The sequence below is a fragment of the Halichoerus grypus genome, chromosome 5 (genome assembly GCF_964656455.1).
Source record: "Halichoerus grypus chromosome 5, mHalGry1.hap1.1, whole genome shotgun sequence".
Taxonomy (NCBI): Eukaryota; Metazoa; Chordata; class Mammalia; order Carnivora; family Phocidae; genus Halichoerus; species Halichoerus grypus.
Window position 1 is genome coordinate 183,414,502 of NC_135716.1, and position 14,092 is coordinate 183,428,593.

At 58.1% G+C, this 14,092-nt stretch overlaps 1 protein-coding gene across 6 annotated transcripts in view; it reads right to left on the reverse strand.

Moving 5' to 3' along the window:
- Window positions 1–14,092, reverse strand: part of KCNAB2 (potassium voltage-gated channel subfamily A regulatory beta subunit 2) — an 86,283-nt gene that overhangs the window by 4,156 nt on the left and 68,035 nt on the right. For 4 of the 6 annotated variants that reach the window (XM_036064513.2, XM_036064511.2, XM_036064512.2 and 1 more), the window contains 10 exons: window positions 13,776–13,855; window positions 11,029–11,073; window positions 9,267–9,311; window positions 8,568–8,611; window positions 7,294–7,380; window positions 6,419–6,463; window positions 3,476–3,561; window positions 1,516–1,636; window positions 1,233–1,327; window positions 186–306 (listed from right to left, as the gene is read on the reverse strand). In XM_036064513.2, coding sequence (XP_035920406.1) covers window positions 186–306; window positions 1,233–1,327; window positions 1,516–1,636; window positions 3,476–3,561; window positions 6,419–6,463; window positions 7,294–7,380; window positions 8,568–8,611; window positions 9,267–9,311; window positions 11,029–11,073; window positions 13,776–13,855 — 769 coding nt within the window. The remainder of the gene's footprint in view (window positions 1–185; window positions 307–1,232; window positions 1,328–1,515; window positions 1,637–3,475; window positions 3,562–6,418; window positions 6,464–7,293; window positions 7,381–8,567; window positions 8,612–9,266; window positions 9,312–11,028; window positions 11,074–13,775; window positions 13,856–14,092) is intronic. The other 2 variants (XM_036064518.2, XM_036064515.2) reach the window with 1 other exon arrangement.

Consider the following 14,092-nt stretch of genomic DNA (forward strand, 5'->3'; position numbering starts at 1 on the left):
GGCTGGACAGGGTTCTGGGAGAGCCCTGGTACCAACTGCTTCCAGGGGAGAGAGGTGGTCCCCGTGCTCAGGGACGACCCCCCACCCTTCTCTCCCCATGAATGTCGGGACCCATTATCTATGGCTGGCTAATGGAGGCAGCAGCCCCAGGACAATGGTCAACCCTACCCCCCAAGTCCTGTTACCTATGGCTAGCTGGGGGAGGGTGCAGCCCAGGCGCTCGGCGATGGCCTGCAGCTCCTTCAGCTTGGCCTGCTGGCGCCGGCCCTCCTCACTCAGGATCTTGTCCTTCAGCCACTGGTAGCCCTGGATGTGGGGGATGAAGAGCACAGCCCCCAGGTGAGGGCAGGTCACCTGGACCTCTGTATGCAGACAGCTGTGATCTGTGCCAAGGCAGCGTCCGCACCCCCTGCCCAATCACGTCCCCTGTAGAACAGAGCTGGGCAGTTGGAAGGACGGGGCCTGTTGAACGTGAAGCCCAAAGCCTGTGGGGTCGCTGAGGCTGGGGCCCTGAGCCAGGACGAGCAGCCTGGCAGCCTGAGAAGGAATGCTTTGGCTGTTGGCCCTGAGGACCCCTTCCCCAAGCTCTGGGGGAGTTGTGGTTTCACCTGCCCCCACCCCTGGGATTGCAATGCCTTCCAGGGAACTCCCTGACTCTGCTGTGGATTGGGCAGGAGTGGGTGGGACAGGCCATCCTGCCCTGGAACCCGAGGCAGGGGGGCTCCGGGGCTGGATCTGCCCTGACCTGGGTAGGCCTTTCTCTGCCTGCCCCTCCTCCCCTGCATTTTGGAGATCCTCCTGCATCTCCACTGCAGAGATGTGTCTATGTTGGGGGGCACTCGTCCCAGGAGATCACCCCTGAGTGCTGAATGAAGCAGCTGGGCAGCCCTCAGCCCAGAGGTCTCGGGGATGGGCCACAATATGTGCAGGGGGGTATCTGTCCGCAGCAGGGGCCATCCCAAATAGCACAGGGGGACCCAGCCCAGGCTGTGAAGGTTGAACTGAGGTGGGGGGTGGCGAGGGAGTGGAAGGGCTTTTTCAGCTGGGGCGCATCCCGTGAAGACGGCAGCCTTTCCAGAGGTGGGATCTGGTCAGCAGGGGCTCCAGGTTCCCCTGCCCTCCATCCGCCCCCGCAGTGGCCCAGCGTGCCCCGACGGCGGACCCAAAGCCCTGTCACTCCAAAATGCCTGTCGCCTGCCCGTCCCCTCCTCCCAGCCTGGCCGCTCCTTCACCTTCAGGGAGGCTCTCGAGTAGGGCGGGATGCCACTGTCGTACTTTCCGGAAACGATGCCGCAGGCCAGAGGGGACCAGGTCATGGCACCCACTCCTGGGGGAGGAAAACCAGGCGAGGTCAGGCCCAGGGTTCCGGGGGCGGGGCGGGGGCGAGGGGGCGGAGCAAGGGGAGAGGAGGCGGGGCGAGAGGGAAGAGGGGCGGGGCGGGGCGGAGCCATGGAGAGAGGAGGGGCGGGGCGAGGGAAAGAGGCGGGAAGGGGCGGGGCCGGCGGGGGAGCCCACCTATCTTGTGGAAGAGCTCGGGCAGCTGTACCTCCACCTTCTCGCGCTGGAACATGTGGTACTCGGCCTGCTCGCAGATGGGCGGGATCAGGTTGAACTGCCGGGCCACGGAGTAGGCCTCCTACGGGTGCAAATAGGGCCATGGATGGTACCCGTCCGTCAGTGGGTCTGGGGCTGCCTGGGCAGCAGGGGGCAGGAGACACGAAGGCACCCCCAGGAAACAGCTGGCCCACCTGCTCTCTCCCCACCCTCCTTCCCCGGGGGAGATTCATGGCTTTCCTGGGAAACAGTCTGTGCCCCCACCCTCTCTGCTGGGAAGAGGGGGAACCCCACAGCTGAAGGCATGGGGGGAATGCACAACTCAATAGTGAGACTTGGGTTCTGGCACTTATTGGCCGGGTGGCCTTGGACAAGGAGCTCGCCCCTCTCTGCCTCAGTTTCCCCATCTGTCGCTGAGGATCCAATGAGCCAACGTTGTTCACAGCCTTCAGGACAGTGCCTGCCTGCTATGCTGTTACTGTTTTTATCAGGATCATGGTTCCAGGGCCCCAGCCCCGGGATGATGGTGGCAGTGGCAGGAAATGCTATGCCAGAGGGGAGAGTGGCCGGCATCAGCCCATTTCTGGGACTTGGAGCTCAAGGCCTTGACTCTCCCTCCACTCCCACCGGATGGGTGTGAGCCAGGGCTGATGTCTCCAGACAGACTCCTGGGGAGGCCCTGCCAGCCAGCCTGAGAGGCCCTTTCCCCTTTGGTTTGAGACGCAGCTACTGCATCTGTAGAATGGGGATAAGACACTGACAGCTCGGTGAGCTCCGTGCTGGCTCTAGGCAGCTTCAGAAAAATGCCAAATGCTCATTAATGCTGCAAATGCCAAAGGCAGATTAAAATCGCAGCCTTCTAGAATTGTGTTGAACTTGGAAATTCTGCTTAGTATTTTTGATGAAGCAGAAATCTGGGACTCACCAGAGGAGAAACCCCCTCCCAAGGACACCGGGATGTGGGGAATTCTGGGAGGAAGGGCATGGGAAGGGCTGAGGCTGGGAGGGGGCCTGGAAGCAGGGGTGAAAGGTCAGCCTTTGGAGACAGTCTTGGGAAGACCTGGTCCCCAGACCTCTGCTCTCTAACCCCCTGGGCCCCCAGCTGCCTGCCTCTGAGGGTAGGGGGTCAGCCACCCTGCTGCCCCTTCTGGGATACCCAGAAATGTCAAGAAACATCTGCAGCCCTTTGTCTTTGATGGCTCCTTGGAGGGAAGGGACAGGGGAGGGGATGCTTTCCTGAAAGTGTGGGTGAGGGGAACCATCAGGGATTATGAGATGGAAGCCAGGCTCCCACCAGCAGCTCACATTCTGAGGCAGCCCAGGCCCAGAGCTGCAGAGCTAGAGACTGACCTCAGCATGGGTCCTTGGGTGTATTACTTAACCTCTCTGTGCCTCAACACTCACGTCGGAAAAACAGGCTGACAGCAACACTTACCTTGTAGGGTGCTGGTGTTGTGAGGATTAAATGGGAGCTAGTCCACACGAGCCCTCAAATCTAATGGCAACTGGAGCATCACGAAAGCTCAGGGCAAGTGGCTGTGAGTTACTGCTGCCGAGCGCTAGCTGAGCCCCAGCTCTTCTACTGAGAGCTTTGCACCTGTTCTCTCTGACAGTCCTCAGAACAGCCTCCTGGGGGGTGCTAGGTCATCCTAGTGGTCTTGTTCTACAGGTGGGGAAACCACGGCTCAGAGAGGTTAAGCCATCTGTCCAGGGCCACACAGTGCTGGGATTCAAGTTAAGAGCCCTGCCTGCGGAGGTAGCTGCCACAGTTTGGTGACTGTCCTTTGCTGTAGGACCCAGTTACCCATGCCATTGGGACCAGTGACACTGGATCTGCCAGAGTCCTGGACGTTCATCCCTAGAATGGGGCTGGGAGCCCATGCCCCACGGACACACACATGTGGAGAGGTCACCGCCGTACCATGATCTCCATGGAGCTCCAGCGCGACGTGCCCCAGTACATGGCCATCCCCTGGTTGATGACATGGGTCATGGCGCGCACGGTCTCTGTTGGGAGAGAAGGGGAAAGTGCAGGTTGGGGGGGAGGTGACCGGGGGCATGGGGCCCAGCCTGAGGACATTCTGCAAATACAGGTGGGGCGCCAGGAGGAGGGGGTGAGCTGCAAAGGTGTCTTGCAAGCAGTGTACTTCCTGGCTCCAAAGTCGGGTGTGGCAGGGGCTTTCAGGGGCCACAGAAAAAAAAGTGAACCACAATCCAAGAAGCTGGTCTTGAAAACCATTTCCCCAAATAGTTACAAGTCTTTGTAAAGGATCTTTGAAAAATGGGTTCTAGATGGACTGTGGCATCTCTATGGCAGATTGGAGAGATGAGGGAGAGGTGAGATCAGAGAATGTGGTTTTGGACTGTCGAAGGGGGGGTGCGGGTTCTCTAGTTTGGGGGAAGAATCAGATTGGCAAAAGGCAACAGGAAGTCAACACAGCTGACTGCCTTTTCGGGCTATGCCAGATTCGCACTGGGATCTGAGATTGAACGGCCAGGTCACAGTGGCATCACCATGTCCGGACAAAGGTCAGGGCGGGGCCCTGGACGCTCCCAGAGGGTGGGGGCTGCGGAGTGGAGCTCCCCTGGTGTCCCCCAGAGCTGGAAGTAGACACGGAAAGCCCTGTTTGTATCTGCCCCAGGTTCTCAAACCAGCTCGGTATCAGGCAAGGGACCCTCACCCCCGCGACATGACAGATTCTTCCCAGGACTCAAAAAAGTTTTTGAGAAATAGAAATCTGCCGGTTACAGCCTTCCTACCGCTCCCACGCCAGGCGGTTTCAGTCCACGGGGATGTTGTGGTTTTTAAAACAGACTTGGCCTCCGATTGAAAAAGTTCGAGCTGTCTCTTAGCTTTGCGGGGGAGAGGGGGAAGGGGACCTCATCAGATTCCTCACTGATCCCATACAGTGCTTGCAAGTCCCACTGCCAAAGGCAGGGCGGGAAGTAGGGCCGAAGAACAAGTGTGTCTAGAAACGAAGCAGCAACCTTGACCCCTGGAAGTCCCATCTCTCCCCAGGTGGCTTGCTCCTCATCTGCTGCCGAGATGGGGCAGGTGCTGGGGTCCCTGAAGACGGCAGGAGGTGGGAGAGCCGGAGGAAGGAAGGAGAAGGCGGGCTCTGTTCACAAAGCTCCCCCTCGGAATGGCACCAGCCCTCGGGCACTTTCTCCCACAGCGAGCAGCATCTCTGTTTTGGGGTGTCACTTCCCACCCATCCTGGGTCCCTGAGTGCCCCTTCGGCCGAGGTCCCCGCTTTCAGTAGAAAGCTAAGGTAGCTGGGGCTTCTGGGCTGCTGGTGTCAGTGGGTTCTCCCAGGTCCGCTTCCAGGCCTGCAGGCCAACCCTGCCCTCTCCTTCCTTCCAAGATCAGGGACTGGGCTCCTCTCTGCCTCTCCTCAGGAGGAGGGCTGGCAGGGAAGCCCGGAACCCCGATCCCCAGGGACCCCCGACACCACTCAGTGCGAAGGAGACCGCCCCTGTCGGAAGGCTTGAGGGCCCCAGGAAGAGATCTGCCCACATCCAAGCCCGAACTCAGGCTCCCGGCCCGCTGTCTTTGTCACGTTCTTTACAACACCTTGAGGGGCCCCTGGTGACCATGCAGCATCCCATCCACCAGTGTGGTTGGTTCTCAATCCCTGGAGCCCGGCTCTCTCCTGACCGGGGGAAATGAGGGACAGGACATGATGCACTGCACCACCCCTTCCATGCAGAGAGGGGAGTCCCCCGGGGGCCACCGGGGTGGGAGCCCGTGAGAGCCGGAGGCTGGCCTGAGTGAGAAGGGGTCCCTGGGCAGCGGCCGGTGGGCAGTGCAGCCCACACACGGGAGCACAGCGCTCTGTGCTTCTGCCCACGCCCATGTTGGCGGCCCCAGGAACAGGGACAACTAGGGACAGCTGTCCTTCACCTCAATATTTAATGCTGTTGAGCAGAAGCAGGACCAAATCCTTCTAGCTGCTGCCAGGACCCACAGTACCTACTGCCCCGTCAGAAATAATCATGGGAGGGGGCAGGTGGCCGTGCCAGTTGGCGGGCAGGAGCCCGTCCTCTGTGGGATGCAGCCTGGCCCCCGGGGAGACTGTGGCCTGCCCTCGGTGTGGGGTCCTGGGGAGGCCCTTAGCTTAGGGTCAGGCAGAGACCCAGCACAGCCAGAAGCTACTCCACGTCTCAGAGTTTTGCCAGCTCACGTAGCTATTGTTCAAGGAGGCAAATGACTCCGTTTTGATGGAGGGGTCAGGCTGCATGGCAAGGGGTGAGAGTGGCAGGTGGCCCAGCCTGTCCGGGGGCGTGAGCCCCACTGTGGCCGCCACGCTCATGGAGGAGGCAGCGTGCCCTGATGGGGCAGCTTGCCACTGGTGGGTTTTGCTTCCGCTTGAGGCTGGAGCTTCGCAAACATGCCCTATGAAGTTAAGACTTGTTGGAAGCCACATGTTCTGGGGTCCCTGGTGTTCGCTCCTGGGGGCCCCTGGTCTCCCCAACCCTCTCCCAGACCATCCAGGGTCAAGGTTTCAGGCGCTGATCACAGCATCCCCAAATCAAGAGGAGCCCTGGCAGACAGCCAGACAGCTGCCCCCCCCACCCCAGAGGATCACGGCAGTGCAAGGCGGGGGGGGGGGGCGCGGGTCATGCATGGGGGGGCGGGAGGGATGAAATGACAGGCGGGCCAGGCAGGGGCGGGGGCCGGGGCTCCACACCGCTTTGCTTTTCCCTCACTTGCAAGATGTTCTCATAGGGCGCTTATTTTTCCTTTATGCATTTTATGGAGAAGTTTGTCTTGGGGGGAAGAGAGTGGTGTAAATAAAACCACTGTCTCATAAAATGCAGCTTGGACACAGGAGTCAATAGTCGGGCTAAGGGTACTGTGTACCTTCTATGATGAATGTCCTTGACTTGGAGGAACTAAATGGGTCCCCTGGTGATAAAGAAAGATTTAAAGAGACCAGAGTTTATAGCTGTGGGAACACGGAGAGGCGCGGTATGACAGAGGGCAGGGGAAGAAAGCACAAATCTCCTTCACAAGGTACTTGTTTTGTTAAAAAACAAAAACAAAAACAAAAAAACCCCAAATCAACCACACACACCACATACACATATATATACACGCACGCGTGCACGGTATATATATATATAGATAGATAGATAGATAAACAAATGAAGAAAAAATAACTTGAACACAACTTAGTTTTCCAAATCCCTGAAGCAGCAAAGCACAAATGAGAGTCTGAAGCAGGAAGTTGGGGGGTGGGGGGGTGTTGGAGGGGCGGAGATCGGGGGAGTGGGAAGAATAAATAAGCGCCAAAGAAACCAAAACTGTTTTCCAAAGCACTGCACATATTTTTTTTCTCCTCTAAGTAACAATTTATCCCCCAGAGCAAAAGACCCCTGAAGCCTCCCCGCAGAACGGGAATGTGATTGGAAAGAACACAGCAGTTGCAAAGAGCGGTCTCGTGACTTCATTTAGCTACAAAATATTAACAGCTGAGAGGAGAGAACATTCCACGCAGTTCTAAACCCAGGAGGGGGCGTGGAACCGGGCTGGGAGCAGGCGCGGACCCAAAGCCAGGATGGGGCGGGCGTCGGCCTGGAGGCACTAGGGGCACCTGTGGGCGGTGAGGACCCCCCCCCAGGCTGAGCTCACCCCCACCGCCCCTGCCCCGCCCCCCCCCCCGCCCCGGCAGCCTGTGAGCAGCGGCCTGGGTGCCCCGTGGGGCCTGGGGGCAGCAGACGTCAGAGAGAACCTACCTTCCATGGGCGTGTTGGGGTCTGGGCGGTTGGCAAACACCACGTCCACGTACTCCAACTGCAGCCGCTCCAGGGAGGCCTTCAGACCTGGGGGGAGGAGTCAGAGGGGACCGTCACCTTCGGCACAGACATTCCCGGGCCCTCACCCGGGCACCGGAGGCTCAGGGAGCAAGAGAAGAGAGAGACGAGGCCCATGGCCCCAGGAGCTGTCGGACTGTGTGGGGATACATGTGGGCACGTGCCCCACCTGCGATGAAGAAAAGCCAGGACTGAAGGGGGCCCACACCCCAAAGCGGGTGGTGGTGGGGTCCGTAGGCCAGATGCTCAGTGACTGAATGAAGGGGTGACTTCCTAGGCCCCCTGGTGGCCCAGGTGGGGACAGGGAGAGATAGGTAATCCCGCACGGAGGGGGAACCGCATCTATGTCCCTGCCCCAAAGGCACAAATCACCAATGAGCACTTAGCAACAGTCAGAACGGAGCTGCAGAGTCAAGTGCTGGGGCTGGGGGTGGGCAGCAAAGCCTCCTAATCATTTAATTTTTTTTTGAAGAGTTTATTTATATATTTATTTTGAGAGAGAGAGAGGGAGCGCACAAGCAGGGGGAGGGCAGAGGGAGAAGCAGACTCCTGGCAGAGCAGGGAGCCCGATGCTGTGGGACTCAACCCCAGGATCCTGGGATCATGACCTGAGCCAAAGGCAGATGCTTCACCAACTGAGCCGCCCAGGCGCCCCCTAAGCATTTGATTTTTAAAGGAGTGAGTGTATTACCTTGATGAAAATGAGCACAGATGGAAAAAGCACGAAGACAATATAATCATAGGATAAGCCAGACCCTCTCCCTCTCTCTCCCTCTCTCTCTCTCTCGACACTTCTGTGTGTGGAGTGCCCAGCTCTGTCTGACATGCAACACCTCCTGGGTTCTTCCCGATTCCCCAAAGCCCCAGAGGTGGGTACTCTTCCCACACTCATTTTACAGATGTTGCCACAAGGGCTTGGGGGAAGTGAGGTCCCTTGCTCAGGATCCCCAGTCAGCATAGGGCCTGGCCCCAGTTGCAACCCAGGCCCGTCTTGTCTTCCTTGAGACAACACTGCCCGTCTGAGGGCCCCAGGGGCCCTGCTCTCACGCCCTGGAGCCTGGGTGGGAGGGGAGGGTCGGACCAGAGCACGGGGTGCATCAGTGGTGGGGCGGGGCACTTGGCTTTCTTCACTCATGCATCTGCATGAGGATGCCGTGGGCGTGGGGGGCCGTGCAGGGCCAGAGCTCCCCTCTCACCTTCTATGATGTGCTTCCTGGAAAGGCCCCTCTCCGTCTCCGCTCTGAAAAACAGGACAACGGCATGTGTGATGTTGCAAGTGGTTTTGGGGAAAATGTTTATGATGCAATGTTAGGCAAAAAAAAGTAGGTCAGTGCATGCCGCGTGCAGTCTGATTCCACTTGGGGGATAAACCACAGGCTACAAGGATATGCTCATGCAGGCTGGGAGAAGGGCCGCTGTTTCCCTATCCTGGGGGAGGAGGGGGGTGGCCATAGGCCGGGGGGGGGGGAGTCTGCGTTTCAATTTGTCCTTCTGTTTCCCTTGGATTTTTTTAAATTAAGAATGAATCATATTTAGAATTCCTATGAAGCTGATTTTGTCAAGCCCTAGAGAGAATGTGGGGCCAGACCCCTGGAAACTGGCAGGGATGGTCTGTGTCCAGGGAGGGTGGAATGGTTTAGACAGTTTGTGAAATTTCTGTGTTTTCCAGAATTTTTAGGATGTTACCTTTGTAATCAGAAAAAATAACAAACCCAGGAAAGTAAAAATAAAAATCAAACAAGGTTTGAGTAAAATGCAACTCAGCCAAAGCTGCTATCCTGGAAGGTGATGCCAACAGGGATGGGCATCAGCCAGGGCAGACGGCCGCACACACGCCCCCAGGAGCCCCCTGAATCCTGACCCCAGCCGGGACCATCGCCTGCCGCTGCACGTACTTTCCTCCCCAGAAGATCTTGGTGGTGATGACCAGGCTGGACCGTCTGCAGAACAGAAGAGAAGGAGTGTTACTGGGCGTGGCCGTGGTGGGGGGGCTGTCTTCAGCTTTCACAGAGGGTCCTGAGCACCCTTCTCATCTGGGAGCATGGGGTGTGAAACGGATACCTCTGGATCATTCGATGTTTGTGGTGGTGCGAGCCCAGGGTCCTGGGCTCCCCATCGAGCCCCGAGACCAGTCATGGACCACCTCCCCCCCCACCCTGGCTCCAGTGGGTTTTGTCTGGGAGGAAGCGGGCGCAGGGAGCACACTCCCAGGAGGTCGAGAGGAGGGGCTGCCGCGGACGGAGGGGCTCTGTTGAGGAGGGAAGGAGGTGAGGGGGCCCAGCAGTCTGGCCCTACAGGCCAGAGACAGGCTTTCAGAAAGCGGTGTGTGGCACAGCCTTGGGGGGGGCACTGAGGGAGGGACAGTTGGGTGGGGCAGGACCCTGGGTGAGGGGGAATTGGGATTTGGGTGATACAGAGCCTGGAGGGAAAGGAATGGATGAGAGCCAAGTGCTGACACCTGTCTGGTCCTGGTGGGATGGGCGGCCCCTGCAGGCCACCTCTGACGGAGACCCTTCCCAAAGGGGGGGGGTGCCAATGTGCTTTCCTCCCGTGGGGGCAGGGAGGCTGCTCTGGAAACAGCTTCTCAAAGCCCAGAAGCTGTATTTCCCCTTGAGCTTCATCTCCAGGCCGGGCCGGCGGGGGGCGGGGGCGGGGTGGGTGGTGGTGGTGGTGGTGACCTGTGTATTCACCTAAGACATAATCAGGGCACTCAGTAGGATGTGCCATTTCCTTTGATTATGGAGTGAGAAGGTATTTGTTGTGATGAATTAGAGCCGAGAAGAAACAAACAACTTTGTTGGGGCAAGAAGAGGGGTGTCATTCATCTGTGCCCAGAGGCTGAGGGGTGCGGGGTGGGCCCAGCTTTACAACTGCTTTTGTTGTTCCTGAAAATACACGTGGGCCCTAAGGGGTCCCAAAGTGTGGGCAAGTGCCCAGCCCAGTCTGTCCCAAGGAAGGTGGGAACCCTGCCTGACAAGGGACCTCAGGCTTCTGAGCTGCTTGGGGGTGGGTGGGGGGACACGGTGGGGGGCTGTGGTGACCAGTCACAGGGCTGCCCCTCCCCTGATGAGTGTGATGTCCAGCCTCGAGCTGGGCAGGTGTCTTACAGACTCGGGCCCCTGAGCCCCAGAACAGTCCTGCCAGGGAGCTCAGACAGTGGTCCCTTTTCCAGGCAGGGACAGTGAGAATGGGTGGATTCCAAGCGCGGAGAAGAACTGTCCCTCTCTTGAGCAGCTACACCCTCTACTTTCCCCAGGCCACCCGGGAAGTCCTCACGTCCAGATCTTTTTTGGCCTAACACATGTCAGTGTGCAACCCGGGACCCTGGCCTTCTGAATCCCTGCTGGACCAGAGGTGGAGGTCAGAGTGTGCATACTCTCTCCCCCTGGAGGGAGCACAGGGCTGCCTCTACTCTGGAACATTCTCCCCTTCCTGGTGAGAAAAATTCTGAGCCTTCCCGGCTTTCGAAGGACTGGCCAGCCCGGAGCACTCCCCTGCTAAAGAGGCAAGAATGTCAACGGGACCCGAGCCAACACTTGCCCACGACCCGGCATGTGCGGTTGCCCCTCTCGGTGCCCTCTTCCCTCCCTCCGGCCTTCCCCAGGCTTTTCCCTGTGTGCACCCTGGACACTGACCCAGAGAGAACAGGCTAATTACCTCCATCCCTTCTTCTTGATGATGTTTCCTAATACCACTTCAGCCCTGCAAAAAAGACCGAGACATGGGCATTTCATTACAACGTGACAGAAATATTAAACCTCGCCCTCCCATGACAATTGGTCACTTGGTCCCCTCTGTGAAAATGCCACTAAGGCCGGAGGGCCAGCCTGTTAATGATGCTCATCTTGGCTCAGGCAGGAGAGAGCTTGCAAGAGGCTGTCATTTCCCATGAAGGTGGCCGTGGGTGGTGCCCCTTTGGGCGCCTGTCTCAGCAGAAGTGACTCCAGCTCTCGCAGAGAAGGGAGGAGCTGATGTCCTGCTTGGCAAGGCCAGCAGCATCCTATTTCCCTGGCCTGCTGGAAACTCACCGGGGAAAATGTTTGGCAATGTTACATGGGCGAAGTTTCCAGAGAATTTTTTTCTAAAAGGTAAATTATTCATCAAGTGCATCCTCTCTTTTCAGAGACAATCAACATGTATTCAGGGCCAGGGGCTGAATTTCCAGCAGAGTGCGTGCATGGGTGCGTGCGTGCGTGCGTGTATGTGTGTGTGCATGCGTGTGCATTCATGTGTGTGGGTACATGCGTCTCTCTCGTTTCTTGCTTTTGAACAATAGAGAGACAGATGCCATGCTGACTGCTCTCTGTTCTTTTTGGCGTTACTCTGGCCCTGCACCAAACTCAGGCTAGCCGGGGTCATGGGCGGGCTGTTCCAGCCTTGCTTGGCACTGCAGTGCTGGATTAACTTTTAAGAACTTTCTGCTTGTAGCAAAATGTTTCTGAGCAAAAACAACAGACGGAGAATGATCCATACCCAGTGCTACATTCCAATTATAAAAGTGCCTGAGTCATCCACTCAGAAATAATGGGCTCTAATTTGCAAGCTGTTCAGCATACATTCTGAATGCTCTTCATTTATGGTCAAGATGTACAGAAATTCACTCAGCCCTGGGCCTCTTCCTTTTATTCCTTGGTCCCTCATTTGTGGGACAAAAAAGGTCAGGAAAGGAGGAAGGGAGAAAAGCAAGCAGTGGTCCTGGGGAGTTGTAGACAATCAGCTAACCACAGCCTGTTGCTTATGGCTATGAATTCCTCTGGCCCTGAATTTGGTAAGCCTGACATCTGCTGGGGGGCGGGGGGCACAGAAATCCTACGGCTCTCGGTAAGTGCCCAGATTAGCATCAGCATAAGAACCAGGGGGCTCCCCAGAATATGCCCTTGGCACTCTGGTGAGCAAGAGGCACGGTGCCTGGCCCGCCGGCCACTGGAGGGGCCCCGCAGCCCCCTGCCCAGAGCTCCTCCCTGCCCGTCCCTTGGTACACAGTGTCCAGCCTCCCCTGTGGATGACTGCTAGCACCGAGGCATTGCTGAGGGTGAGTAGGCAGGTCTAGCTCCGGGCTGGACTGAGAAGGAGCCGCAGGGGCCCAAGGAGGAGTGGAGGGCGGGATGAGGGCCGTGGGCTCCAGGGGCATCACCACCCCACGGGAAGCTGCTCTCTGAGTCCTCGGCTGCTGGCGAGGCTGCCTAGTACTGATATGCCAGTCCTGGGGGTCCAGTTAATCAGGGGGAAGTGAAGACGGGCACACAGAGTGTGGACTGTGCAGGGCTGGTGCACACGGGCTGGGCCGTCTGGGGCCAGAGGAGGCTGCACGGGGCTGCCTGCTGCATGTTCTCCCGGGCGGCAAAACCGAGGCAGGAGCAGGGCCAGGGAACGGGCTGGGGTGCTGAGGCCTGGGAACGCCCGTGGCCTGGGCATGTGCATTGGGCTTTTCTACCTCTGACCTTCTGGCTTTAGTTCATCTGTCTGGAAAGCATTTCATTTTGATGGGAAGAGGCTCCCAGTATGGAGGGCTTGGGAGGGGGCTGTAGCATGAGGAGGGGCAGAGGGCTGCCGATAGGGGCTGGAGGAAATTTGGGGCTCCCGGTGGAGGTCCCCAGAGCTGTCAGGTCCTCAGACCCTGTGATGGGACTTAAGAAAAGGCCCGGCTGGCTTCCCGATTCTCAGTGCTCCGGGCCCCATCGCAAGCTGCAGGTAAAAACCCAGAGCCTTCGAGGCAGGTGCCAGCCCCGAGGCCACAGTGCACAGCCAGCCAGGCTGCAGCCAAGCCAGCTGATGGGAACTTGGCTCGCCCCAGGCAGGAGGGACCGGAGGGAGGACGAACAGAGAGCCAACAGATGACTTCACAAACAAAAGCTGACTTTTGGAAACCCGATGCAGGAGAGTGGATGATTTGATTACAGCTAGTCTTTAAAATTGAAGCCAGCAGCCTTGGCTGAAGAGGGCTTTTACATAATTGAGGAGGGAAGTTCACTGCCAAGATGGGAAGTGCTTCCTACAGCGCTCGGCTGGCCAGACTCAGCTCTCCACAGCTCGGGAGGCCCTGCGTTCCCTGCAGCCCTCACGGTACCATTAAGACGTGAGAATGTCAGACGCGCGGGAGAGCCTGGGACCGCAGCCTGATCCGGCTCTTGCCCAGCACAGCATCTGAGGCACGGGAGGGACTGGGGTCATCTCGGTGCTCGGACACACGGGGGAGTTTAGCAAGTGGCCAGTGTCCAAGTGTCCTGCAATTTTGGCTCCATGAAAACAACACCTTCTAAAGCCATTCAGAGTTTAAAAAAGCAGGCAGAGTGCGAGGCATATTTGTGGATGCTTGGGACCAAGGACTGGAGCAGCTGCAGCTCTGGTTCTTCCCAGGGAAGCCGTGGCCTGAACCACATCGTCCCACGAGAAAAGACACGTACTTGCCCGCCGCGTAGACTTCCGCAGTATCGAAGAGGTTGATGCCATTGTCATAGGCCAAGGTCATTAGCTGCTCTGCCATCTGAAATGAGAAAACCAGAGCTGTTTGTGGGCGGCACAGCCCTGCCAGGCCAGGGGGAGGCTCCAGGGCATAATCTCGTGGCCTGGGGCGCCTCCTGCCTGTCCAGGCCCTGCACCCCGGGGCTCCCCTTGTCCTCTGCTGCCATGGGACAGACGTGGAGGCAGCCCTCCGGAGCTGACCCACAAGGAGGAAAGAAGACAAAATGAATTGAAGGAAGAGCCTCTGGGCTGTGAGTTT